The sequence below is a fragment of the Opisthocomus hoazin genome, chromosome 3 (genome assembly GCF_030867145.1).
Source record: "Opisthocomus hoazin isolate bOpiHoa1 chromosome 3, bOpiHoa1.hap1, whole genome shotgun sequence".
Lineage (NCBI taxonomy): Eukaryota > Metazoa > Chordata > Aves > Opisthocomiformes > Opisthocomidae > Opisthocomus > Opisthocomus hoazin.
In genome coordinates, this window is record NC_134416.1 from 38,502,633 (window position 1) to 38,525,884 (window position 23,252).

The 23,252-nt window shown below is 37.2% G+C and overlaps 1 protein-coding gene across 1 annotated transcript in view; it reads left to right on the forward strand.

Moving 5' to 3' along the window:
- Positions 1 to 23,252, forward strand: part of TRPA1 (transient receptor potential cation channel subfamily A member 1) — a 42,756-nt gene that overhangs the window by 17,771 nt on the left and 1,733 nt on the right. Inside the window, exons 10-26 of the mRNA XM_075415242.1 lie at positions 51 to 151; positions 1,449 to 1,618; positions 1,709 to 1,873; positions 3,222 to 3,336; positions 5,557 to 5,723; positions 6,613 to 6,706; positions 8,665 to 8,724; positions 10,109 to 10,207; positions 11,304 to 11,374; positions 11,837 to 11,984; positions 14,756 to 14,845; positions 15,054 to 15,223; positions 17,266 to 17,395; positions 17,522 to 17,704; positions 19,386 to 19,454; positions 21,362 to 21,472; positions 21,998 to 22,095. Of these exons, the coding sequence (XP_075271357.1) occupies positions 51 to 151; positions 1,449 to 1,618; positions 1,709 to 1,873; positions 3,222 to 3,336; positions 5,557 to 5,723; positions 6,613 to 6,706; positions 8,665 to 8,724; positions 10,109 to 10,207; positions 11,304 to 11,374; positions 11,837 to 11,984; positions 14,756 to 14,845; positions 15,054 to 15,223; positions 17,266 to 17,395; positions 17,522 to 17,704; positions 19,386 to 19,454; positions 21,362 to 21,472; positions 21,998 to 22,095 (2,041 nt within the window). The remainder of the gene's footprint in view (positions 1 to 50; positions 152 to 1,448; positions 1,619 to 1,708; positions 1,874 to 3,221; positions 3,337 to 5,556; positions 5,724 to 6,612; positions 6,707 to 8,664; positions 8,725 to 10,108; positions 10,208 to 11,303; positions 11,375 to 11,836; positions 11,985 to 14,755; positions 14,846 to 15,053; positions 15,224 to 17,265; positions 17,396 to 17,521; positions 17,705 to 19,385; positions 19,455 to 21,361; positions 21,473 to 21,997; positions 22,096 to 23,252) is intronic.

Genomic DNA, 23,252 nt, shown 5'->3' on the forward strand with positions numbered 1-23,252 from the left:
TGGGGCCAGCAGTTTTGAAGTTGCTGGTATTCATTTCCATATTTATCTAGGAGCAAATGTATCATTAAAAGATCATCTTGGTCGGAATTTCTTGCATTTGACGGTATTGCAGCCTGGAGGATTACAGCATCTGAATGAGAAATTTCTGCAGGTACAGTAAGCATCTATTTATGTCTTTCTGTTACCATTCCTAGAAAATGTAGAGAAAAAAGAACCTACCATTTTATTTTGGAATGTTTGTAGAAGTTTGTGATGCTAGTTAAGTTGCCCAGTGTCACAGAAAATAGTTTGAAGAGGTACATATCTCTCATGAAAATATTTCAAAGCAAATAATACAGTTTTCTTATTGCCAGGCAAAGGAATAACATAATCCCATAAATTATTTTGCTGTTGGGGGATTGAATAGCTCAAGAGGTAGGCAATAAAATATAGAACTTTTCACTCTATTTTTGCAGCTTGCATGCAGTAAAGCTAGGGGACATGCTCATATTCAGTCAAGCTCTGGGATTTAAATAGTTTACAGCATATTCTGCAGGACCTTTCTGTAGACTGGATGGTAATGAAGTCTTGGATTTAGTTTTAAAAAGGATTTCAAACGTGGGTTTGTGTTTGGCTATGCTGAGGTGAAGAACTCCTATTGCTAGAGCCCAAGCTCACTTGAAATAATTAAATTTTCTAGCCTCCAGAGCTCCAGAAACAATCTTTTAAATGTGAATCAAGTGTAACTGATCTTACATCATCTGCTGAAATCTGTAAAAAACTTTGATTAGTAGTGCAGACTGGATTTAAACTCCCTTTTCAGCAGATGTAGAGAATCAGTTTTAAACCAGAGTGATAACTCTTAATTGTCTGCAATGACTTTCTAATTATTAATCATACTAATAATTCAGACAAAGGAGTGGAGCAGACCAGGGGAGGAGATTTTTAGTTGCTGTAGGAAAGGCTGTACATAGGATAGTGTTAGACATTAGATGAGGTATGGAGGAAAAGCAGGGAAATGAAGGTGAGAAAGAGAAATGGGGGAAATAAAATTACACTGTAAACCAGTGAACTGATGGTTCTTGACAGCCAGAAGTTTTACTGCTGCGTACAGACTATAGGCTACCCCTAGGTTCTGTAGAAGCCTTCTGCTGACAGCAGTGAGTATTATGGTGGAATGGCAGCAAAGAAGAATTTCCTGTATTCTACTTGTACTGTGGATGGATTTCAGTAAGGGTGCAGAGTTGCCAACTGCTGTGTTCTTCGAAGTGTAGTTCTTTGAAAAAACGGTGACCCACAAATCAGCAGGCATTAAATGCTCATTGTTGCTAGATTTACTAAAGTTTGTTTCCTATGTTTAAATACTGCTTTGAAGTATTAATGCTGTTTTTTCAAGTTATTAGAACCTATGGAGCATTAGTGAAATAAATGTCATTCTGTGCTTTGGGTTTTATTTTGGGGAGTAACAGATGGAACATATTAAAAATCTTGTAGTGGATGAAGACAATGAAGGATGTACTCCACTGCATTATGCATGCAGACAGGGTGTGGCCCTCTCTGTGAATAATTTACTCAGCCTCAACGTTTCCATCTACTCTAAGAGCAGGGACAAGAAGTCACCATTACACTTTGCTGCCAGGTGAGTAGTGCAGTCTAGGCAATAGAATCAATGCTATTTTTTGCATCTTTTTTTTTTTTTTACATTAATTTTTATGTTTATCTTTCAAAGCTATGGGCGCATCAATACATGTCAACGACTTATAAGAGATATGAAAGACACAAGACTTTTGAATGAAGGTGATAAGAAGGGAATGACTCCCCTCCATTTGGCAGCCCAGAATGGTCATGAGAAGGTAGTTCAGTTTCTTCTGAAGAGAGGGGCGCTTTTTCTCTGGTAAGTATACAGATTTCTATTCATTAAGGCAATAAAGAACTATCACCCTACATTTTATGTCCATCTACTGGGAAATTAGTACAATATAAATATAAATACAATATATGAAAATATTTATTAATATGTACAAATATAAATATACAATATAAGAGCATATTTATAAAATATTTGTAAAACTAAGCTGACTGTACCTTGCTTCAGCCTGACATGTAGAATCATGGCTAGCTGTAAAGCAAGTCTTCTAATGCTGGGCAAACTCAGATTTCTCTAAATCCAGCTGAGAAGAATATCAAACCTTTTGTAGGAAACAATACTGTTTTGGAAATAGTATCATCATACATCAGCTTCTTTTACAGGCTTGAGTAGGGTTCTTAGAATTGGTCGTTCATGGACAACTTGTCTTGCGCTCTAAGTCCTGATTTCTGGTCAAAGACCCTCAGATCATCGGCAGCTCCACAAAAGTTTCCAGGCTCACACCTGTAAGGCCAGGAGCTAAAGCCACCAAAAGTTGAGAGTCCTGTTTCCAAGGTGCAGTCTAGAGCTTTAACTGTGAAGTCCTGTGCTTCCAAGTGCACTGCAGCTACACCCTGGAGCTCAGGGCCGAAGCGTTCTGAGGAGATCCTTTAGCAAACAGACCTGTCGTTCATTATTTGTGACTGCGGAGGACCCACTGAATGGACGACTGTTGAACTGTTTATTTCCAGTGTCCCTAGCTGGACTAGCACACCTAGCAAGGGTAGAGATGATAATATACATATATATATGAAACTATATAGAAGTATGTATGTATATCTATGTGTACATATGTATGTTTGTGTGTATTTACGCTTACTTTAGACTTAAATCTGGCATTTTTTAAAGAAATGTCCTGGTAGGTTCTACGTGATAAAAGGCTTAATGAGTTTCATCATACTAAGATGAAGTAATATTAATAGGAATAGATTTGTGTGCTTATAATGTTTTGAATAGTCACTCTCTTTAAATGCAAAATTCTCAAATATGGACATGATCTGTGCCACATCTATGACCAAGTATTGGTAATGGAATACTGCAAGCATTTGTGTCATTTTCAAGGGTGACAGAAGAATATGGGCACAATCCAGATATATACAGAGGTAGAGAGAGAGAAGAAAAGAGAGGGGGAGACCCAAATACTGTTACTGAGTTGAACCTTTTACTGCCAAATGGTGCATTGGTAATCACGTAATAGTTGACAGAAGGCATGGATATCTCTGCAGTAGTCCTGCCAAAGAAAAGAGGTTTGAATCAGAGGAGTCATTTAAATTTACTTTAAATGTATAAATAGTTTTCTATTTGTAATTAGTAATTTTATACTGCTATGTGTAAGTGATTATAAAGGCTGGACAGCCCTGCACCATGCTGCCTTTGGAGGATACACTCGCACAATGCAGATCATTTTGGATACTAATGTGAAGTGTACTGACAGAGTGGATGAAGAAGGGGTATGTGTTCACTTAGCGTTATTTGTGTCTTCTCTGGTATTACTGCTAGACCAAACGTCAGTGATATGCTATTAGTACTTTTCCACTGTGCATTACAAGTGTAATATTTAATTTCCTGTGGCAGATTTAAAGTTTTCATATTTCACCATGGTTAAAGTTTATTGCTTAGATTAATACGTGATTGCTGAAATTTTTATCCAATTCTTATGTGGGAGACAAAAAAAATGCAAAGCACCTAGTAGAAAACATAAAATACCGAGTATGTTAGACATGTCTCTCTTCCCCCCTTTACAATGCATGAGTATTTTAACAAACTAGTACAAACACTGGTAATTTAAAGAGCTTACACAGATTTTAAAAAAATACGATATCAACTATAGCTCATTAACATATTGTTTGAAATCCATCTGTTCTGCACAGCGATGTCCAACAGATACAGCTTCTGTCTTGCTCTGAAGTTCAGACAAATGCCGTATCTGTTCGGTCAAGACAGAATCCATTACACGGATTGGAGACCTCTTGTATGAACCTGCCTGACAGTTCCCCATCAGAAAACGTAGGGTGGTCACTTTAAAGAACTGTTCAGTTTCCAATACAGAAAGTGTTGCTAATTTCTCTGAAAGCTGGTGTTGCAAACATTTAGAATGATTAGATTAGGAACAAAACTTGCCTGGAAATTAATAAGAAGCCCATGCTTAGTTCTTAATCCCCATCAGAAAAATCTGGGTGAGTTGGGAAGGCTTTCAAATGTCAGTTTCAGTGTGACTTCATTCCTAAACCACTCATTGCCTTACTTTTATGTAAATACCAAAGAAAAATATGTTCCTTTTATAAATTGTGCCTGCAGATTTTATTGCAGATTTGTTTGTATGAGCATATCTGGATATAATTGGATGCTTCTCCCTGATTATCAAATGCAGGTGTTCTGAATCATGGAATCATAGAATCATTCAGGTTGGAAAAGACCTCTAAGATCATCAAATCCAACCATCACCCCAACACCACCATACCTACTAAACCATGTCCCAAAGTGCCACGTCTACACATTTTTTGAACACCTCCAGGGATGGTGACTCCACCACCTCCCTGGGCAGCCTATTGCAATGCTTCACAACTCTTTTAGTAAAGAAATTGGATATTAATCAAATCTAAATCTCATGTGATACAACTTGAGGCGGTTTCCTCTCATCCTATTGCTAGTTAATTGGGAGAAGAGACCAACATCTGCCTCACTACAACCTCTTTTCAGGTATCTGTAGAGAGCGATAAGGTCTATCCTCAGCCTCCCTTGCTCCAGACTAAACAGCCCCAGCTCCCTCAGCCACTGCTCACAAGACTTGTTCTCTAGACCCCTCACCAGCCTCGTTGCTCTTCTCTGGACACAGTCCAGCACTTCAATGTCCTTCTTGTAGTGAGGGGCCCAAAACTGAACACAGTACTCCAGGTGTGGCCTCACCAGTGCTGAGTACAGGGGCACGATCACTTCCCTACTGCTGTACAAGCCAGGATGCCATTGGCCTTCTTGGCCACCTGGGCACACTGCTGGCTCATGTTCATCCGGCTGTCAACCAACACCCCCAGGTCCTTTTCCACTGAGCAGCTTTCAAGCCACTCGCTCCCAAGCTTGTAGCATTGCATGGGGTTGTTGTGACCCAAGTGCAGAATCCGGCACTTGACCTTGTTGAACCTCATACAGTTGGCCTCGGCCCATCAATCCAGCCTGTCCAGATCCCTCTGCAGAGCCTTCCTGCCCTCGAGCAGATCAACACTCCCACCCAACTTGGTGTCATCTGCAAACTTACTGAGGGAGCACTCAATCTCCTCATCCAGATCATTGATAAAGATGTTAAACGAGACTAGCCCCAGTACTGAGCCCTGACCAGTATCTGTATATACCATCAGTTTTGCCTATTTGTGAATTGCAGTTTGTTAGTTAGAAAACTAAACAATTTTCATGAATTGGCCTTTCATACCTACAGCTGAGTTTCCTCTTCAGATTTAAAACTACTATAGGTGTAGACATAGAATAAAGAACTTTTCTATAAACTGTATCAGATTCTCTGTGACAACATTCTAATGTTGCTAGTAAAAGTAGTCAGGACTTGCAACTGAGAATAGCATGTGGCTTTTCAGTGTGGGAAAGGACTGAAATATGTACTCTTTTTTTTTTTTTTTTTAATGATTCTCATGGATGTATTGCTGTACTACTTTTTTGCACAGAACACAGCTTTGCACCTGGCTGCAAGAGAAGGACATGCAAAAGCAGTAAGGTTACTTCTTGACTATGGTGCGAAAATTCTGTTCAACAAAGCAGTAGCTTCTTTTTTCCATGAAGCAATACACAATAGGAGAAAAGATGTAGTGTCTGCTGTCATTTTGCACAAAAGGTAAGGTACACAGAAAGTGCTTTTCAAATTTATTTTCCATTGTGTGTTGGTTTTTTTTAACTGTGGTTAAGTTTTGAAAACCTGGAGTTTTATAAGTAAGACTGAGTACATATTTTAAAATTCCAGAGATTATGTTGTGTTCTAGTGAGAGCAAATAAAAAATGGCATAATTGTAATGGACATCAGCTGTGTGGCATGTGGTTTTCCATATTAGATTGAGTATTCAGATTCTGTTAAAAAAAACATGTAGAAGCCATTAGAAATATGTAATCTTTCCCATGTCTTCTCTCTTTTAACATACATAATTTTGACCATTCACATAATGCTTCAGTACCTACAGAATTTTTATCAAAATGTGAGTACAACTGATGCCGTTCAAGAGATTTAATTTAAAATTGTTGTTTTAAATGTTGCAAGTATTTAAAAAAATGTGGCAGTTCCACTGCAGTTTAGAATATTTTATATTACACTGTAGTCAAGTCCCACTTTGGGAATGAAAGTGTTGCATTATTGCCTAATGATCACGTCTCCTGGTAAGAGTTGGAGGAACACTGCCAGTATTTTACTGTATTTATTATTACACACCTGATCTTGTAACCCAAGAGTCCAGCTTTAGTTCAAGTTTCATATTTTTTAGAAGTTCTTAGCATAGTTGAAACATTTCTGTTTAACTGATAACAGAATTAAACATGAATCATTCTTAGAGAAGCATCCAGAATGTTACTAATTACTGCCCAAGCAGCTGATTTTCTAATTGATGGTATGTAAACTTGTTACAATTTGTGATTTACAAAATAATGTGTTAAATAAAACTCAAATAATCTAAAAGTAGTTAATTTAAAAGAGAAGCAGCTAATTCATTTTCCATTATATCAACTATCTTTTGCAGATGGGAAGAAGCTGTTGTGATGTTCTCTCACTATTCTAGTGCCAATAAGTGTCCTTTGCTGGAAATGGTTGAGTATCTTCCTGATTCATTTAAAGTAAGTTTTCTGCACGTATTAAAGAAATGGCAGCACAAAAAAACACACTTAGATACATTGCATCATTTCCCATTGTTTTTCTAATACTGTCCTCACTAATACGTATTATTATAAAATAGAAAAAATATAAATTCAGAAATTGATTTAATTGTATTTCAATGATAGTTTTGATTTGTCCAGTTTAATTTCTTTAATATTAGAAAAAGTTCTTGGCTTCCTGAAATCAATGGAGTTAGAAGAGTGCAAAAGTAATAAAAAAGGAGTATGAAAGTGACGAAAGTCAGAAGAGAATCATAGAATCATTGGTTGGAGAAGACCTCTAAGATCATCAAGTCCAGCCATCACCCCAACACCACCATGCCTGCTAAACCATGTCCCACCTCCCTGGGCAGCCTGTTCCAATGCCTGACCACTCTTTCAATAAAGAAATTTTTCTTAATATCCAATCTAAACCTCCCCTGATGCAACTCGAGGCCATTGCCTCTCATTCTATTGCAAGTTACTTGGGAGAAGAGACCAACACCCTGCGCACTACAACCTCCTTTCAGGCAGTTGTGGAGAGCAAGAAGGTCCCCCCTCGGCCTCCTCTTCTCCAGACTAAACAGCCCCAGCTTCCTCAGCCGCTGCTCACAAGACTTGTTCTCTAGACCCTCACCAGCCTCGTTGCTCTTCTCTGGACACATTCCAGCACCTCAGTGTCCTTCTTGTAGTGAGGGGCCCAAAACTGAACACAGTATTCAAGGTGTGGCCTCACCAATGCTGAGTACAGGGGGCACGATCGCTTCCCTACTCCTGCTGGCCACACTATTCCTGGTACAAGCCAGGATGCCATGGGTGTTCTTGGCCACCTGGGCACACTACTGGCTCATGTTCATCCGGCTGTCAACCAACACCCCCAGGTCCTTTTCCAGTGAGCAGCTTTCAAGCCACTCCTCCCTAAGCCTGTAGCGTTGCATGGGGTTGTTGTGACCCAAGTGCAGAACCCGGCACTTGACCTTGTTGAACCTCATACAGTTGGCCTCGGCCCATCAATCCAGCCTGTCCAGATCCCTCTGTAGAGCCTTCCTACCCTCAAGAAAATTGACACTCCCACCCAGCTTAGTGTCATCTGCAAACTTACTGAGGGAGCACTCAATCCATGTCATTGATAAAGATATTAAACAAAATTGGCCCCAAAACCGAGCCCTGGGGATCACCACTCGTGACTGGCCGCCAGCTGGATTTAACTCCATTCATTACCACTCTCTGCGCTCGGCCATTCAGGCAGTTCTTTATCCAGCGAAGAGTACGCCCATCTAAACCAAGGGCAGCTAGTTTCTCCAGGAGGATACTTTAGCGAACAGTGTCAAAGGCCTTACTAAATTCCAGGTAGACAACATCCATAGCCTTTCCTTTATCCACTAGGTGGATCAGCTGGTCATAGAAGGAGATCAGTTTGGTCAGGCAGGACCTGCCTTACATGAACCCAGGCTGGCTGGGCCTGATACCCTGGTTGTCCTTCACATGCCTGGTGAGCGCACTCAAGATGAATCACTCCATAATCTTGCCCAGCACCTACGTCAGGCTGACAGGCCTGTAGTTCCCAGGATCTAAGAAGAGAATTAATTGGGTTCAAAACCATTTGAGATATTTTCCACTTCTGAGCTAACTGTTAAATGATGCTGCAGAAATGCTTTTTATTAAAATAGCGAGTGACTTGATATGTGTATTTTCATAAACACTTCACATTTTATACTTGTAAACTAACATGTAGCCTTGTAAATTGCATAGTTTCATGATTTTACATGTAAACTCTGAAGTTTTATGTCTTCAAAACATACACCGTAAAATGTGATTGAATCATCACTTCCATTAAATGTCTGCTGTATTTGAAGGTCATTTTCTACAGGTACAAACATATTCTTTCTGATGAATGTTATTTATATCACCATAATTCACTTTTTTGTTCATCTGCAAAGCTGGTTTTGGACAACTGCATAATTGAATCTTCAGAGGAAAAGACAAGTCGAGACTTCTACGTAAGTGGATGAAAAAATTTATGAAGACAGTGTATTTTACAGTTTTGGGATGGACTATGTCACAATGTGCCTGGCTGTATGTTAGCAGCGGAACATTATTTAGATAATAATTAAGTTAGAAAATCATCAGCTTCTTTTAACTACTAATACTGGACTAAATTCTAATACTTCTTAAATATTTTCTGTAGTTGCAATTGTAGTTCTATAGTTGGTAAATTGAAATCAGCTGATATTTTAACTTGATTTATGAATAATTCAGTAGCTATTCACCAATGACTGTATTTGAATCTGTGTTTTTAATATATATTTTTGGCAAAAAACTCCTCAATGTTTGGATGACTTTTAAAAATCCCTTCATCAGATACTAGCAATCTTCAACTGTTAGTCTCTTTGTTTTTTTCTTAGCAAAGCCACTGATTTAGTTCTCTCTGTTCCCTCTGTGATGCTGAAATGAACACATTTTTGACTTGAAAGTTTTGGAAATACACAATATGCACACTTTTAATGTATATGTCAAGTTCATGTGCATAAGATACGCTTGTAGATGAATATCAGATCTTAACAGAAAACACACAGGTGACTGATATTATTTTATCCTTTGGGCTGTAAATGGCTTTCTGCAATCTTCATGCTCACACATTTTAACAAGTATGCCATTAAACTTGAGCAATCTATAGACTTTATGTTTGCTGTGTTAGTTCTTGCAATCAAGCTGGGTATCGGAGGTTATGGATATTTCAGAATAACAGTGGTAGAAGACCTAATACCTGTTTATGCATATCAAAAGCATACCTATCATAAGCAGTACAATTGCCGTCAATAATTTAGAGTCCAACATAGGTTTTTTTTGTAAATTCTTGTCCAAACTATTAAGCAGCAGATTGCTTTCACAATGCTAAGGAGCATGAATCTTCTACAGTTATGTTACCTTTGAAACCATATTGAAAACCACCTTATCAATTATTACATTTGATTATCTTTACATCATTAACAGAAAACTTGCAAATTTTCTGCTACTGTACATTTGCTTTATATTATCAGCCATATAACTTTTAAATACAGGTTTTTCTTCAAAGTCAACATTAAAACAAATTACAGTTACGAGTACAACCTTTTTAAACTGTACTATTTAAAGAAGAAATGTGTACTTTTTATTTTACAATTCAAAATGACTGTTTAATCACTTTACCGTCACAGATGTGTATCTTGGTGACGTGTTCGCTGGCAGAGTAAGTAACAATTGGTATACGTCAGTGTTCTGATTACTTTGACACAATATGCCATTTTTCTCTAAAGAATAACCTTTTTTAAATTAAGCACATTATCTCAGTCTTAGATTATCAGTTTCATCGCATTTAAATGATGGTATGTGTTTATTATTCAGATTGAATATAACTTCAGATATCTTCAGTGTCCCCTGACACTTAACAAGAAAGTAAAGGATGGCGAAGACATTTTCTATGAACCACTTACCACTTTAAATGTAAGTTCGTTCTTTATTTTCCTCTGACATTATTCCATGCTGTCTTTCTTTAGATAAAATCAAGAGGTTTGAATTTTTCATTATAATATTTCTTCTCCAAAGCCCATAACTCTGTACGTTAAAAGTATGTTGGAATGAAGTATGGGCAAAAGTTCCTATAGTCTAAGTAATAAATAACACTTGGGCAACGGGCACAAACTGAAGCATAGGAAGTTCTGTCTGAACATGAGGAAGAACTTCTTCACTGTGAGGGTGAAGGAGCACTGGAACAGGCTGCCCAGAGGAGTTGTGGATTCTCCTTCTCTGCAGATATTCAAGACCCGCCTGGACAAAGTCCTGTGCAGCCTGCTGTAGGTGACTCTGCTTTGGCAGGGGGTTTGGACTAGGTGATCTCCAGAGGTCCCTTCCAACCCCGACCATTCTGTGATTCTGTGATTTCTTTTAGGTTTAGGTAAAAATTCTTAGTTTATTTAAACTATGAATGTTTCAAGAGAACATGCTGTACCTGCAAGTACAGTATCCAAGCAAAGTGTACTCCAGTCATTGTAGTAACCACGCACTGGAACATAAGGCACTGAAAACCCTGGCAAATCTGCTTTTTTCATATGCTAATTGCAAAATACTTTCTGTGCCTAAAATGAATTTGGCTGTTATTTCACATTGTCAGTCTGTTCTCTCATTCCTTGTCAGAAAATGTTTATAGAACAAACTTTCTGGCTTAATTTCATTGCTGTTTGTGTTTCCTGTTGGCAGTTAGACTTGGTATACTGTCTAATAATAAATAAACAAGTTAAATGTAACTAGAAAAGCTTGATCATCTCATAGGTGTAGTTGTCAATAATCTGAACAATTTTTTAAAGCTTGAAAGAGCCTAACAGAACAGCAGGAGAAGCTGGATGCCTCAGTAGGCAGAGAAGGCAAGACAGTAGTAGCTTTGGGCCAGAGTACATAAGCAAAAGAACTTTTCAATATCTTGCAGACGTTTTACATTTTATTAGGCTAATATTCAAGTAAAGAAGGTGGCCTAGCCAGTTTTGTAAGCACTTTGCTTAGCTAGATGAGACAAGTTTGATCTTTCTGCTTTCTTGTTTTGTAGGCCATGGTACGTCACAATCGCATGGAGCTACTCAGTCATCCCGTGTGTAAAGAATATTTGCTTATGAAATGGTAGGTGTATTATAATGTACATAAAATATAATATTGCATGTCAGGATGAAGGCTATTGTGCCTGAGAGTTGCTTACTAAGTTATACATATTTATAGTGTTGACTGAAGCAAATATGTTTTCCATATAGCCTCTCATATGCATATTTAGACAGCGGTGGTGATTAGCATATAAAATGTAGCTTAGCATTTAGTAGTAATTCTTTGATATTTACAGCAAAGACAGCCACTATATTTGTTTCCGTTATATTGCAAAAAATATGTAATAGGGTTGTTGAGTTAAAAAGAAGAGGAACAGAAGGGCAAATACACTTTTGTCCACATAAAGCTCAATGAACACATTCATCACAAAAGGACATTTTAATAAATATTTCCTCATCTTGAAAACATTGTTAGCTGTAACATTTGAATGCATGCCCTTCTAAATTTTTAAAGTGTTGTAACTTTAACGTTCTTGCTTTCAAGGATGGCCTATGGGTTTCGAGCACATCTGATGAATTTGGGCATATATTCTCTCGGTCTCATCCCACTGACTCTTCTGGTCACTCACATACAGCCAGGAAGACCTTTGAATGGAACAGAGATCTATGAATCAAGACCATTAGACTATGAGGTACTGAATTTTCTTACTAATTACAATACATTTAGGATTTTTATATCAAAAAGGTGTCATTGTTTAAATAATTTCTAGAATTATTTATGATTTAGCAGCTCTAAGGAATAGAATTGAAGAGTATATTTTTAAGCATTCAGCAGCAACTTCTGTAGATAATTTTCAATTCTCATTTCTTATTTTTAATCTTTTCTGAAAATTTTACATTTAGTACATGGTTACTTCAATTTCTTCCCTGAAGTGAATATTTATTTAAAGTTGAAGAAAAAAGGTTAATGTGTATTTAATCACGAAAGTACAGAAAACAGTGGATTCTTTAGCTTTCTATGTCCAAAATAACTGGATATTACACATTTAAAACTTGACCTAGAAAGAGTAGTCAATAATAGAGTGCTTTGGGGTATTCAAATACATCTTTCTTTGCCCATATTATGCATTATTTTCCCTTGCAGGCCCAGTGTTTCTTCACTAGGCTCATAAACTATGAGGCTAAAATGGAACAATTCTTGCCAGTCTGTATATAGGTACCTCATGTACAACAATGGTGAAAAACGTAACAACAGAATTCAGTCATATATGCATGGAAAACTCTGTGAAAGGTTTTTAAGTGCAATGGGTGTTTCTTATAATCCCTGTTAATAAACTTAAAATAAATCAACAGAAAAAATTGTATTGGACTAAAATGTGATCGATGTACCGACATTTTGTAATTATGATATCTCAAAATGAAAAACTTGATTAGGTAGCAAAGTACATATGCATCACAGTGACTTTTGAATATTTCTCTCTCGGTCACAACTGTGATAGGTGTGGGGCTACTCTAGTAATTTATGAATATTGATCTCGTTCATGATATGCGCTGGATGGAAATGGTGCTTTAGTTGGTGCCAAAAGGAAAGCAAACAAGGATGAACCCTGTCTCAGGATAAGCCTGTCCTCCATAGATACTTCGGGGTTGTTAAGAAACAAAGCTGAAACTTTTTTTCAGAAGCTGGAACTGGAATAATTAGAACACAATAGTGAACCAAAGAAGTTAGACTTGTCAGGTCCACTGCTGCAGGAGAATGAGGCTTTAGAAAAGAGAGACATTGGTGCGACTGGTTGATGTCCTTTTTGTAAGTGTTTCCTTCCTGCAGTTAAAACTAAGCAGTGTTCTGTCTTTTGAGAGGGCTTTGTTGTCCCTAAGCTGAACATTGTATTATACTTCCAGAGAAGGAACGGCATGTTCTGCTGTTTATTGAACCTGTGAGTGCAATTCATACACAGTGTTACACTCCTGTGTCCGTGTGAAGGGTGGGAGAGTCACAGAGCTCTATCTCCACAACGTAGTCATATATTCTGAGAAGAGACACCTGTTTCATTAGCCTTGAAACGGTAACAGACTGGTGTTAATGGAGACAAGTTTTTGTTGTGAGGCGAACTTTGCAAATGATCCATTTCAAAGAAGTGATTTTATCACTAAAACCAATAATTCTGGCAAGAAAGAAAAGGGACAAGCAAATATTTTACAATTCTTTTGGGAGACAAAAGACATAAAACTGAAATAGGAACTCAAAAAGGATATGCTAGTAGAAATATGAAATAAAATAAACTTAAGGGATATTAAAGGTTCCTGAGGATATCCTGATGTACGAAGAAGTCTGGAGAATCACATACCCAGCTCAGCCCAGTAAGTGCAGGATTCTCAAAGATTCAGAAGCCAGAAGAACTAGCAGAACAGGAAGAATTCATGCTCCACTAATTGACTCATTTTCCTGGTGGAAGACAGGAGAATGGCAGCAGCTGCGTAGAGTAGAGGCAGGAATGACTCATACTGACCCAGGCCCTGGAATCATCAGAGACTGGGTAGAAGAAGCCCTGCTGGAAGATGGAGTCCCGTCCTTCAGTGAGGAATGATGCCAGCTGGTGGAGAAGCAGGCCACTGGACAGGAACCATGGAGGTGTTGCCTGAGAGACTAAAGCAACAGCAGTGCATATGAAATGTCATGCACTGGAGGAGACAGGGTGTCCTAACGACCCAGTAATGGGAGTGGAGTGGGGAATGCCAGCTGTGCAGGGAGCATGGTGTTACAGAGCATGATGCTATACTCTTAACCCAGGCTAAAGAGGGACGTCACAGTGGGGTAGATGCTGATGCGTGCTGCAGCACCACTGAAAAGTGAGTGCCATAAATTTGTGGTCTGCCTATGAGCTGATGAACCCCTCAGGTGGGGAATTAGCTCTATAGGTTGAAAGATGAAATTCACTATTGTTATCTGTGCCAGCAGAAAGCTTTTCACAACAAAGTTGTCTTTTCTTATACTGATTGTAAAGGGAGACATCAAAGGGAGCAGCCACATAAGGATGCCAGGACTTCCAATTTGCCCAAAGACTTTTATTGCCATTTTGGATGCTGGAATGTGATATTGAAGTTATGGACAACAGAATTTGCCTCTATATTCATCCAGTGGCAAACCATACTGAAAATATGGCATAAATACTGCAATTTCAGTTCCCAAATTCACACAGTAGTAATAAGGAAGCTGCACAGGAACTATTTATCAGGGGAATGCTCAAACTTTCATACATAGTTTGAATTACTTAAACACAATATACATGATGTGAATTTCATGCTAAATATTAGAAAACAGAATTTAGGTAGCAATAAGTTTATTTGAAGGAAGCTAACAGTTTCTGAACTTGGCAATATAATGTATATATGGTAGGTAGAGCTGAAATAAACATTCATTTATTAATTTCTAATTTGTTTTGTGGTCTGCTTTTTGTTTCAGAACTCATACTTCACAAGGGTGTGTATGTGTTTACTTTTAATTATGAGTTTACTGGGAATCTGCAAAGAAATATTTCAACTCATTCAGCAGGTAAATACATAGAGTAATAACATTAATCAGACAGTGATTGCATAGCAGTTTGTGTGATATTGAAATAAATCTGACTTTTCCCTAATTAAAAGGGAAATACCAATTTATGGAATATTAAAAGTGAGAAGAGGATTTAAATAGCATATCTAATTAAGTCCTTTAATGATGCATGACTTGTAAATATGTATCTGTCTCTCTTAAATCCTAGAAATTGAAATATTTGTTGGATTACTCCAATCTACTGGACTGGACAATTTATACTACAAGCATAATTTTTGTGTCTTCTTTATTTATTAATATACCAGCTCATTTGCAGTGGGAATGTGGAGCAATTGCTGTATACTTGTCTTGGATGAACTTCTTGCTTTACCTTCAACGGTAAAAGTTATTTACGTGCTTTACAATAAAATAGTTTTAATATTTTCAGATATTTTACATAACCTAAACCATGACTGATCAAATGTGATAGCCCTATTTTTTATTTTTATTTTTTTCAAGCCATACAATTTTCCAGATTAGGACCATAGGAATTTTTAACTTCATGAACTGTAAAGTAGTTTGCAGTGTTTGTCATGTAGAGCATCACAGCATGTGTTTTTACAGCTAAAGAAATAACAAGACACCTTTTAAAGCTATGTAAGCAAAGACACTGCATGTGTCTTTTTAAAAAATATGTTTCAATACATTGTATAGACTTTCACTTGAAAAAAAAGGATATGAATTACAAGAGACAAAAGGACATCTGTTTTCATAAGTAATACCTGGGAGAAAGTAAATTCTTTTATCATTTTACAAATTAAATGGCACACCCCACTTTTCTACATCATAGTGTCCTGCAAAAGAATTATAATGGATGAAATTATTTCTTTTGTTGACATTAGGTCTATTTATTGTCATTAATGATCTTAATGCTGTCACTGGTACAATAGTGTCCTAGTTATGCTCCACAGGAGAGTTGGGTGGAGAGAAAAATAGTGTGGGTGTAGTGCTTAAGACTAATAAATTAAACATGCTTGTGCCTGAGCAGGACTGCCTTGCACAAATATGAAGTGTGGCTGATCAGTAAAAAAGCAATGATTTAGAGCTGTTCAGAAAATAAGGACGACAGTATGTGATAACACTGCATATATATTCTTCTGATTCTTACCGTATGTGTGCACTGATCACCCCCATGAGGTCTGGCAGGCAGACAAACACAGCATTTGCTGATTAATGTCAGGATCATTTTACTGTAGTTGGGATGTTGAAGGACAAGGTTTGTAAACAGAGTTAATGTCATAAAGAGAGAGAATCTTTATGGTACTGCCTGTGCTGGCAAACCTTGTCCTGTGTGTGTCTGATTGTAGATGACTGGACGTGTCCTCTCTGCTGTGTGCTGTGCGCAAAATGCGAGTTGAACCTAAACAGTAAAAAGTAAATTCATGAATGCCTAACCTTCTTTCTGCTAGATAAAATGCTTCCCTGGCCTGAATGTTTTTCATTTGTACAGCAGTAGAACTCTACACATCATTTTCTAACTCATTTAGGCCATCTCTTCTCAAAGCAGCCTTTAGAGCTCCTTTGACTCCAATGGAGTTTTGCCTGATAAATGCCTAATAAAGACGAGAAGAGCAGGTTTCTTTACTTCCAGTTTGATCTTTTCAGCCTTGCACATAATATTTCAGGGGGAAAATACTGTGGAGAGATTTTCTCAGTTGCTACTGTCAACCAGATGTCTGGACCCTGGAGCTTGCAGAGGACATAAATTCCCAACTTCGGGTTGGGGGAAAAAGTAGCTTTATCTGCTTTGTGACAACTCATGTTCTGAGATCTAGTTTTTGTGCAAGTCAAAGAATGGGAGAGACTTGTCAGATGACAGACTGTTGTTGGAAACACAAATGTCATAAAATTGTGCTACTCCCCTTACCTTCCTGAGCAACGTGTTTCTTTTTGTTTGCTTGTTTTCCATACTTTGTAGTGTCATAAAAAGTGAAGTCTTTTTAAATCAGGCGTGTGTCTGCTAGATGGATCATGGTGCCAGTTGTCCTTTGTTCTGGTTGCTAATTTGCTTCAAAATGCAGCAAAAATTTTGATTATTTCCTAATGCTATTATTCCAAATGCAACAGTTGTACAATATTGTATGTTTGTGGCTATGGAGAGAGTAAAAGTTGTCCATGAAAAATAATATCTTGAAGAAGTACTGCTTTAATGCATTAAAATATAAAATTATGTAGTTTAGGCTTGCTGTAAAGGAGACCACTTGCATTCTTTTTGGATGTGAAAATACATGTTCATACCATCTCAGAATGTCTCAGAGAGGCGAAATGTCTCTTTTCACACACAAAAATCAGGATTATTTATTGCCTTACATAAATAACTGTAAGGGACTCTAACTTCAGTATTTAATTTTGCATATCTTTTCTGTTTACTTCTTGCCTAGATTTGAAAATTATGGCATCTATGTTGTGATGTTCTGGGAAATTTTGAGGACTTTGATTCGGATTGCTGTAGTTTTCTTTTTCCTGATACTGGCCTTTGGACTGAGTTTCTTTGTCCTTTTGGGTTCACAGGTTAGTTGAATGTCACAGTTAACTTTTTATCATTAGAAGTATAATTTTTGACTAAAGAATCTCAAGAGGTTATTTACAAATTTCATCAGGTTTTTTTCTTGATTTTAGTATTTCTTCTTTTTGCAGCAAACCTATAGCACACCTCTGCTTTCTGTAATGAAGACGTTTGCAATGATGTTGGGAGACATTAATTACCATGATGCATTTCTTGATCCGTTACTAAGCAGTGAATTGCCTTATCCATTCCTGAGTTACACAGTTCTCATTATATTTACCTTGCTTATTCCAATCCTTCTTATGAACTTGCTAGTAAGTACACTACTTATTAAAACACAAAGCAGGTAAACAGAGGTTTATACGCAGTTTTAGCAAATAGAATTTCTTTAGTGCTGATTCATGACATTTGTTCATTGTTTAACAAATGGATATTTTCAGTAACATATTAAAAAGCTGCCTTTCCCTGGACTTGTTTCTCTCCAGGTTACTGTCATGAGTATTTTTCAAGAGTTAACTCTTGCAGGGTTATCTGGTCTATCTTTAGGTAGTATCTGTGACGGTATTTGAACTGGAGCTGCAATGTACTGTTATGTCTTGATAAAGAAAATTGGGAACAATGACTTTAAGAAGTATTTTGATAAATGCATGCCTCCTAGAGTAAACATAGTCTTAATTGTTCAACCCCTTGCGGTATCATAGCCTAGCGCTGGCAGAATTTTTTTTAAATGCCAAAACCCAGATCTTCATTGCACACAAAACAGCAGTCAGCGGTAGTGTTAAAACTAATGAGCCTGACCTGAAAAAATGAATCAGAAAATCTGGTAATAGTGAGAAAGGGGGAAAATATGTAATACACCATCAACCATGTTCCATTGAACATCAATTTTTTTTGGCAATGTCCTGGTTTCAGCTGGGATGGAGTCAATTTTCCTCTCAGTAGCTGCTGTGTTTTGGATTTAGTACAAGAAGAATGTTGATAACACTGGTGTTTTTAGTTGTTGCTAAGAAATCAAGGACTTTTTTCCAGTCTCCCATATTCAGCTAACGAGCAGGTGTGCAGGAGCTGGGAGGGAGCAGAACCAGACAGAGAGCCAAGCTGGCCAGTGGAAATATTCCATACCATAAATGTCATGCTCCATGTATGAATGGGGGTTCGCCAGGGGGCAGGAATCTTTCTTCTCTCATTTCTGTGTCTTTGAACCCTCTCTGGTCTGGGAGTTTGAACTTTTCTGGGAGTTTGGTCTGCTTCGGGACTTATGCGAAATTTGTGAGTTTTGGTGAAACTGCAAAATTTGTGAGCTCCGGGAAACTCGTGGGCTCCACAATCACTGCTCGGGGACTGGCTGCGAATCAGTTGTCAGGTGGTGAGGAAATTATATTTTGTATAGTTTGTTTTGCATAGTCATTATTATTATTATTAACAGTAGTAGTAGTAGTATTTACTTTGTTGTCTAATTAAACTGTCTGTATGTCAACCTTTGAGTTTTACCTTTTGTCCATTTCTCCTCCCCATCCTGCTGGTGGGGGAAGGAGAAGGGTGAGCAACCAGCTGTCTAGTATTTAGTTGCCAGGTGCCACATTAAACTATGACAGGGAATCAGGTTTTTATACGAGCTGAGCAATAAATATCAAACAATTCAGGTTTTTAGAGTTATTTATTACTGCCATGATTCTATTCAATGAAGAGATCAACAAGTTTTTTAACATATTAGCTGTAATGAAGAATCAAAAAGAGGGGACTTTGTTCTTGACAAATCTTTGAAGTAGCTCTTTAGTGCCTTACCGGTAGACAGTTAGGTGACATTAAAAAAGCTTACTACATTTCTTGATATGGATTTTCCCAATGCGCACTAAAGGGGTATGTTTCCAAATTCAAGTGAAACAAAATAAATTTAACTTTAGAGTTATTTTGGGTTTAAATGTGAATAAGAAATACAATTGAAATTACCGACTGTGAAAAAATAGATAATGAAATCTTTCTTGGTATTTTTAGATTGGTTTGGCTGTTGGGGACATAGCTGAAGTACAAAAATACGCTGCACTCAAAAGGATTGCAATGCAGGTAAGTAGTGCTAACTATAGGAAGTAGTTATCTTTGTTAGAAGATAATTTAGATAATTAGCTGATTTATCATCGACATCCCTACCTAATATCTTTAGCATCTCTGTAAAGCAAATTGGTGAATATGGACATCCTGTTCTGATTCTCATTTTCATTCATGTGGGTCATTGTCAAGGAAATGTATAAGCAAATGCATTTTCAAGGAACTTTTTAACAGTCAGTTCAATGAATTCTGAGTTATTCCAGCAACAGAATCTCAAAATTAGTACATGCAATGTTTGAAATTGAAGAGTTGCCTTTTAAGGAGAGAACTGATGCAGGGGAAAGAAGGTTAAGGTATACAGAAATCAAAAGGACACCAAATTTATTGCAGTATACTGAAGGCTCGCTGGTCTGTATACTGAGGAGATACTATGCAATAGCAGGTGTAACTAAGGAACTTGGGGTCATATTTCTAAATGTTTTTAGATACCTGAAGATGTATAAAGTCACCTAACAGAATTTCTGTTGATATCAGAAGAGTTTAGTAACCTATATGCTTTTGAAAACTATAGGTATCTTAGATATTTTCAAAGTAGCTTTTGCAATTGTACTCCTTAAGGCTTACATACTGGGACTATGGCAATACCACCAATACCATTTTCATTTTAAGAAATTATAAATTTGGCATACAGTTTTCAAAAGCTTCTTTTCATTACAAGCAGTATTTCAAGCTTGACTTTCACAAGTGGAAGTACACAAAGTATACACCTGTCAAATAAAGATTACGTCTTGCTAACGTTCTTAGAAACCACCTGTCCACGTGCTTCGTTGAAGGTCTGTTTAAAGTCTGTATTGTGAGAAGAACTGACCATTCATAAAATTAATGCCATGACTGGCTTTGCCTGTGTTCTCTGCTGACTGCTTTTTCTAAAAAGTTTCAGAGCCTACCTAGTGGCGGAGCACAAAAAAGAAAGGTGTGCATAGACAGAATACGCAAGAACAAGAACAGCTCAGAAATAACTTTTAGCAGTCACATAACTTTAAATTGTGTGCTGTACTGGCTTAGTTCAAGTGTATTTGAAGAATTGTCTTTTTCCTCCCAAGAGCCATTTCTTTTGCTAGAGATAGAAATGACTAAAGCAGAGGTAGGAGGGCAGTTCTTGTAGCAGTTAATGCTTTTCACCTGTTCAGATATTTCTTTGCCGACAGAATGCTCAGGAAGGGTGATGTCTTGCGACTTTAGACGGAATTAACGAAATCTTGATGAAGTGTGTAACCTTCTGTATGTTTGACAGGATTATGGTTGTCTGCAATAGGCTTATACTGTACATCCTGTTCGTTTAGATACATATGCTCGGTACTTCTGTAGCAATTTGGGAATGTCTGGAAAGGTAGCATCACCTGAAAGGGCACTCATGTATAACATACTGGTTTCTGCCCAAGGGAAAAATTATTTTCTCACTGGTGTTCCACTGGCATCTGAATGTATACTGACTTGACAGCACAACTAATGAGAGAAAGATCACTCACTTTCCCGTTACTACTTTGTCTTAAAACCTGTGGCTATGACAGGTATTCTGTCTTTTGAACATTTCTGCCCTGTAATTCTATACTGCAACCCACAGGAGCTATTCAAGCCATTACACAAGAGCTAACTCAATTTTGGAACCATTTTAGTTGTAAGAGTACATGTCTATGTGGAATAATTAATTCTGCTAAGCTAGCCAATACTGCTATGACTAGTTGTTTTAGTGTCTGGGCTGGACTGTTCAAATATTATACCATTGTTTGCAGCATAGATACCCTCTGAGACTTGACATCTAGCAACAGTGATTACAATATAATGACACGATGGCTATTTTCACATGATAATGTGTCTTTATCTTTAAAGAATATATCTTATTCTAAACGCAAAACTCTGTTTAGGTTAATCTTCACACCAACTTAGAGAAGAAGCTACCATTTTGGTTCTTAAGTCGGGTGGACCAGGAATCCATCACTGTATATCCCAACAGGCCGAGATACTGTGGATTTATGGTAAGATCGTGAATTTTAGGCTAAAGAATTCTTACAAAAATGTGATATGATCGACTTAACTTCGTGCACACGTTGCAAGGAATATTGCTTTAATAGGAATCAATCATTAACTGACATCAGAGGAATCGTGATTAGATCTTGACTGTCTTTAGTGAAAATGATATATCAGTTCGAGTGCAGCCTAACTTATTCAGATACAATTTGTGTACGAATTCTCGGTGATCTGTGACTTTATGAAGCGAGACATGCTGCAGAATTTATTCAGACAAGAAACACAATTACTCCCTTTTGGCATCTCTTCTTTTATTTGTTTACTTTTCATTTCAGCTGATGTTTGTAGACTGAATTTTCGGATTAAACAAATTTTGCAAACTAAATGTTTGATATACAAAAAATAACTTCATAGCAGAAACTCTTTTCAACTTTAAAACTTTGTGGAGACTGTTATCGTTCACTTATTTGGGATTTTTAATCTGTTGTCAGACTATAATATCTGATTTCGGTTTGGTTCCATGTTTTCTTTAGAGCGTTTTCCAGTATTGCTTTGGGTGTGAGGACTCTACCACAGATGCGCAGAGCACTGATACAACATTAGAACTGGAAGTTCTGAAGCAGAAATACAGGTATTCATTATGTTATTTTACTGGTGTAAAAATAATTAGAACCAATGCTACAAATATACTCCTATTTTAAAAAGTGTTCTGAAGCTCCAGACTGTACCAAAAAAGTAAAATTCGATGTCTCTAGTGTCCTTAAGTAAGCTCCCTCACTATCGTAACTTAGTGTTTTAAATTCTGTAATATATTTACCTTCAAAATGCTTGTGTGATAGAGAAATATTTTTATCCGATGGCAGAGAAAGAGGACTTGTTTGCTCATTAAAGTAAACTGAAGTAATGGGGAAAATGCATTTTTGTTTCAGAATTAGGAGTTTGTGTATGAAGGTTTTCAATGGTTATTTTAAACTTACAATTGATGTAATTCCAATTGGTTTGCAAATATACACAATCTGTAACTGACTTTCCACTGATGAGATGGTAAATCTGCTTCAGATTGTTTCTCCAAAAACGGACTGGTGTCCTGGTTCTCTTTTGAACAAATCATCTGTTTCCCAAAGCCTTGGAAGAAATTCTCTGTACTGAATTTTCTTACTCATCTTACCAATATATCAGCAAGAATGGTTTCAGAAAAGCCCTTCCTGAATGTACAGCTAGGAAAATCTATTCTTTCTCATTTTGTCTCACTCTCCCCTGCTCTTTTTTCTTTTTTTTTCTTTCTCCTTTTTTTTTTTAATCTACTGAATTTTTTCTCCCTGCACAGATTCTGATTAAATATTTTTTCACATGAAGGACTCAGCAAGAATTGAAGGGATGAGAATACACCCTACAGATGTAGGCAAACCATAGAATTTAACAAGTCTTTCTTCAAATCCATACTATATCAGTTTATTAGGAGCAAGCATAAAACATCATCCTTTTTTTTTTTCCCTGCAAAGAGGGAAGAAAACTACTGTATTATAGTTATTTGGAATAGAATAATGTATGACAATTTCACTGTGGAAAGTTATATTCACTGCTCTGAAAATATTGGCTGGAAACTTTGGTTTACTATGTTGCCAGTACGTTTTTAGTGTCAGAGTTCAAGACAGAGTTCAGTTCCTGCTGAATCTAGTGGCAATCAGTGCTGAGCGTATACAGTTTTGTTTTTTGATTTGGGGTGGAATTTTTTTGCTTGGTGTTCATGTTAGCTAGTTGCTGCATTATTTTAATTCTTGTGGTTTT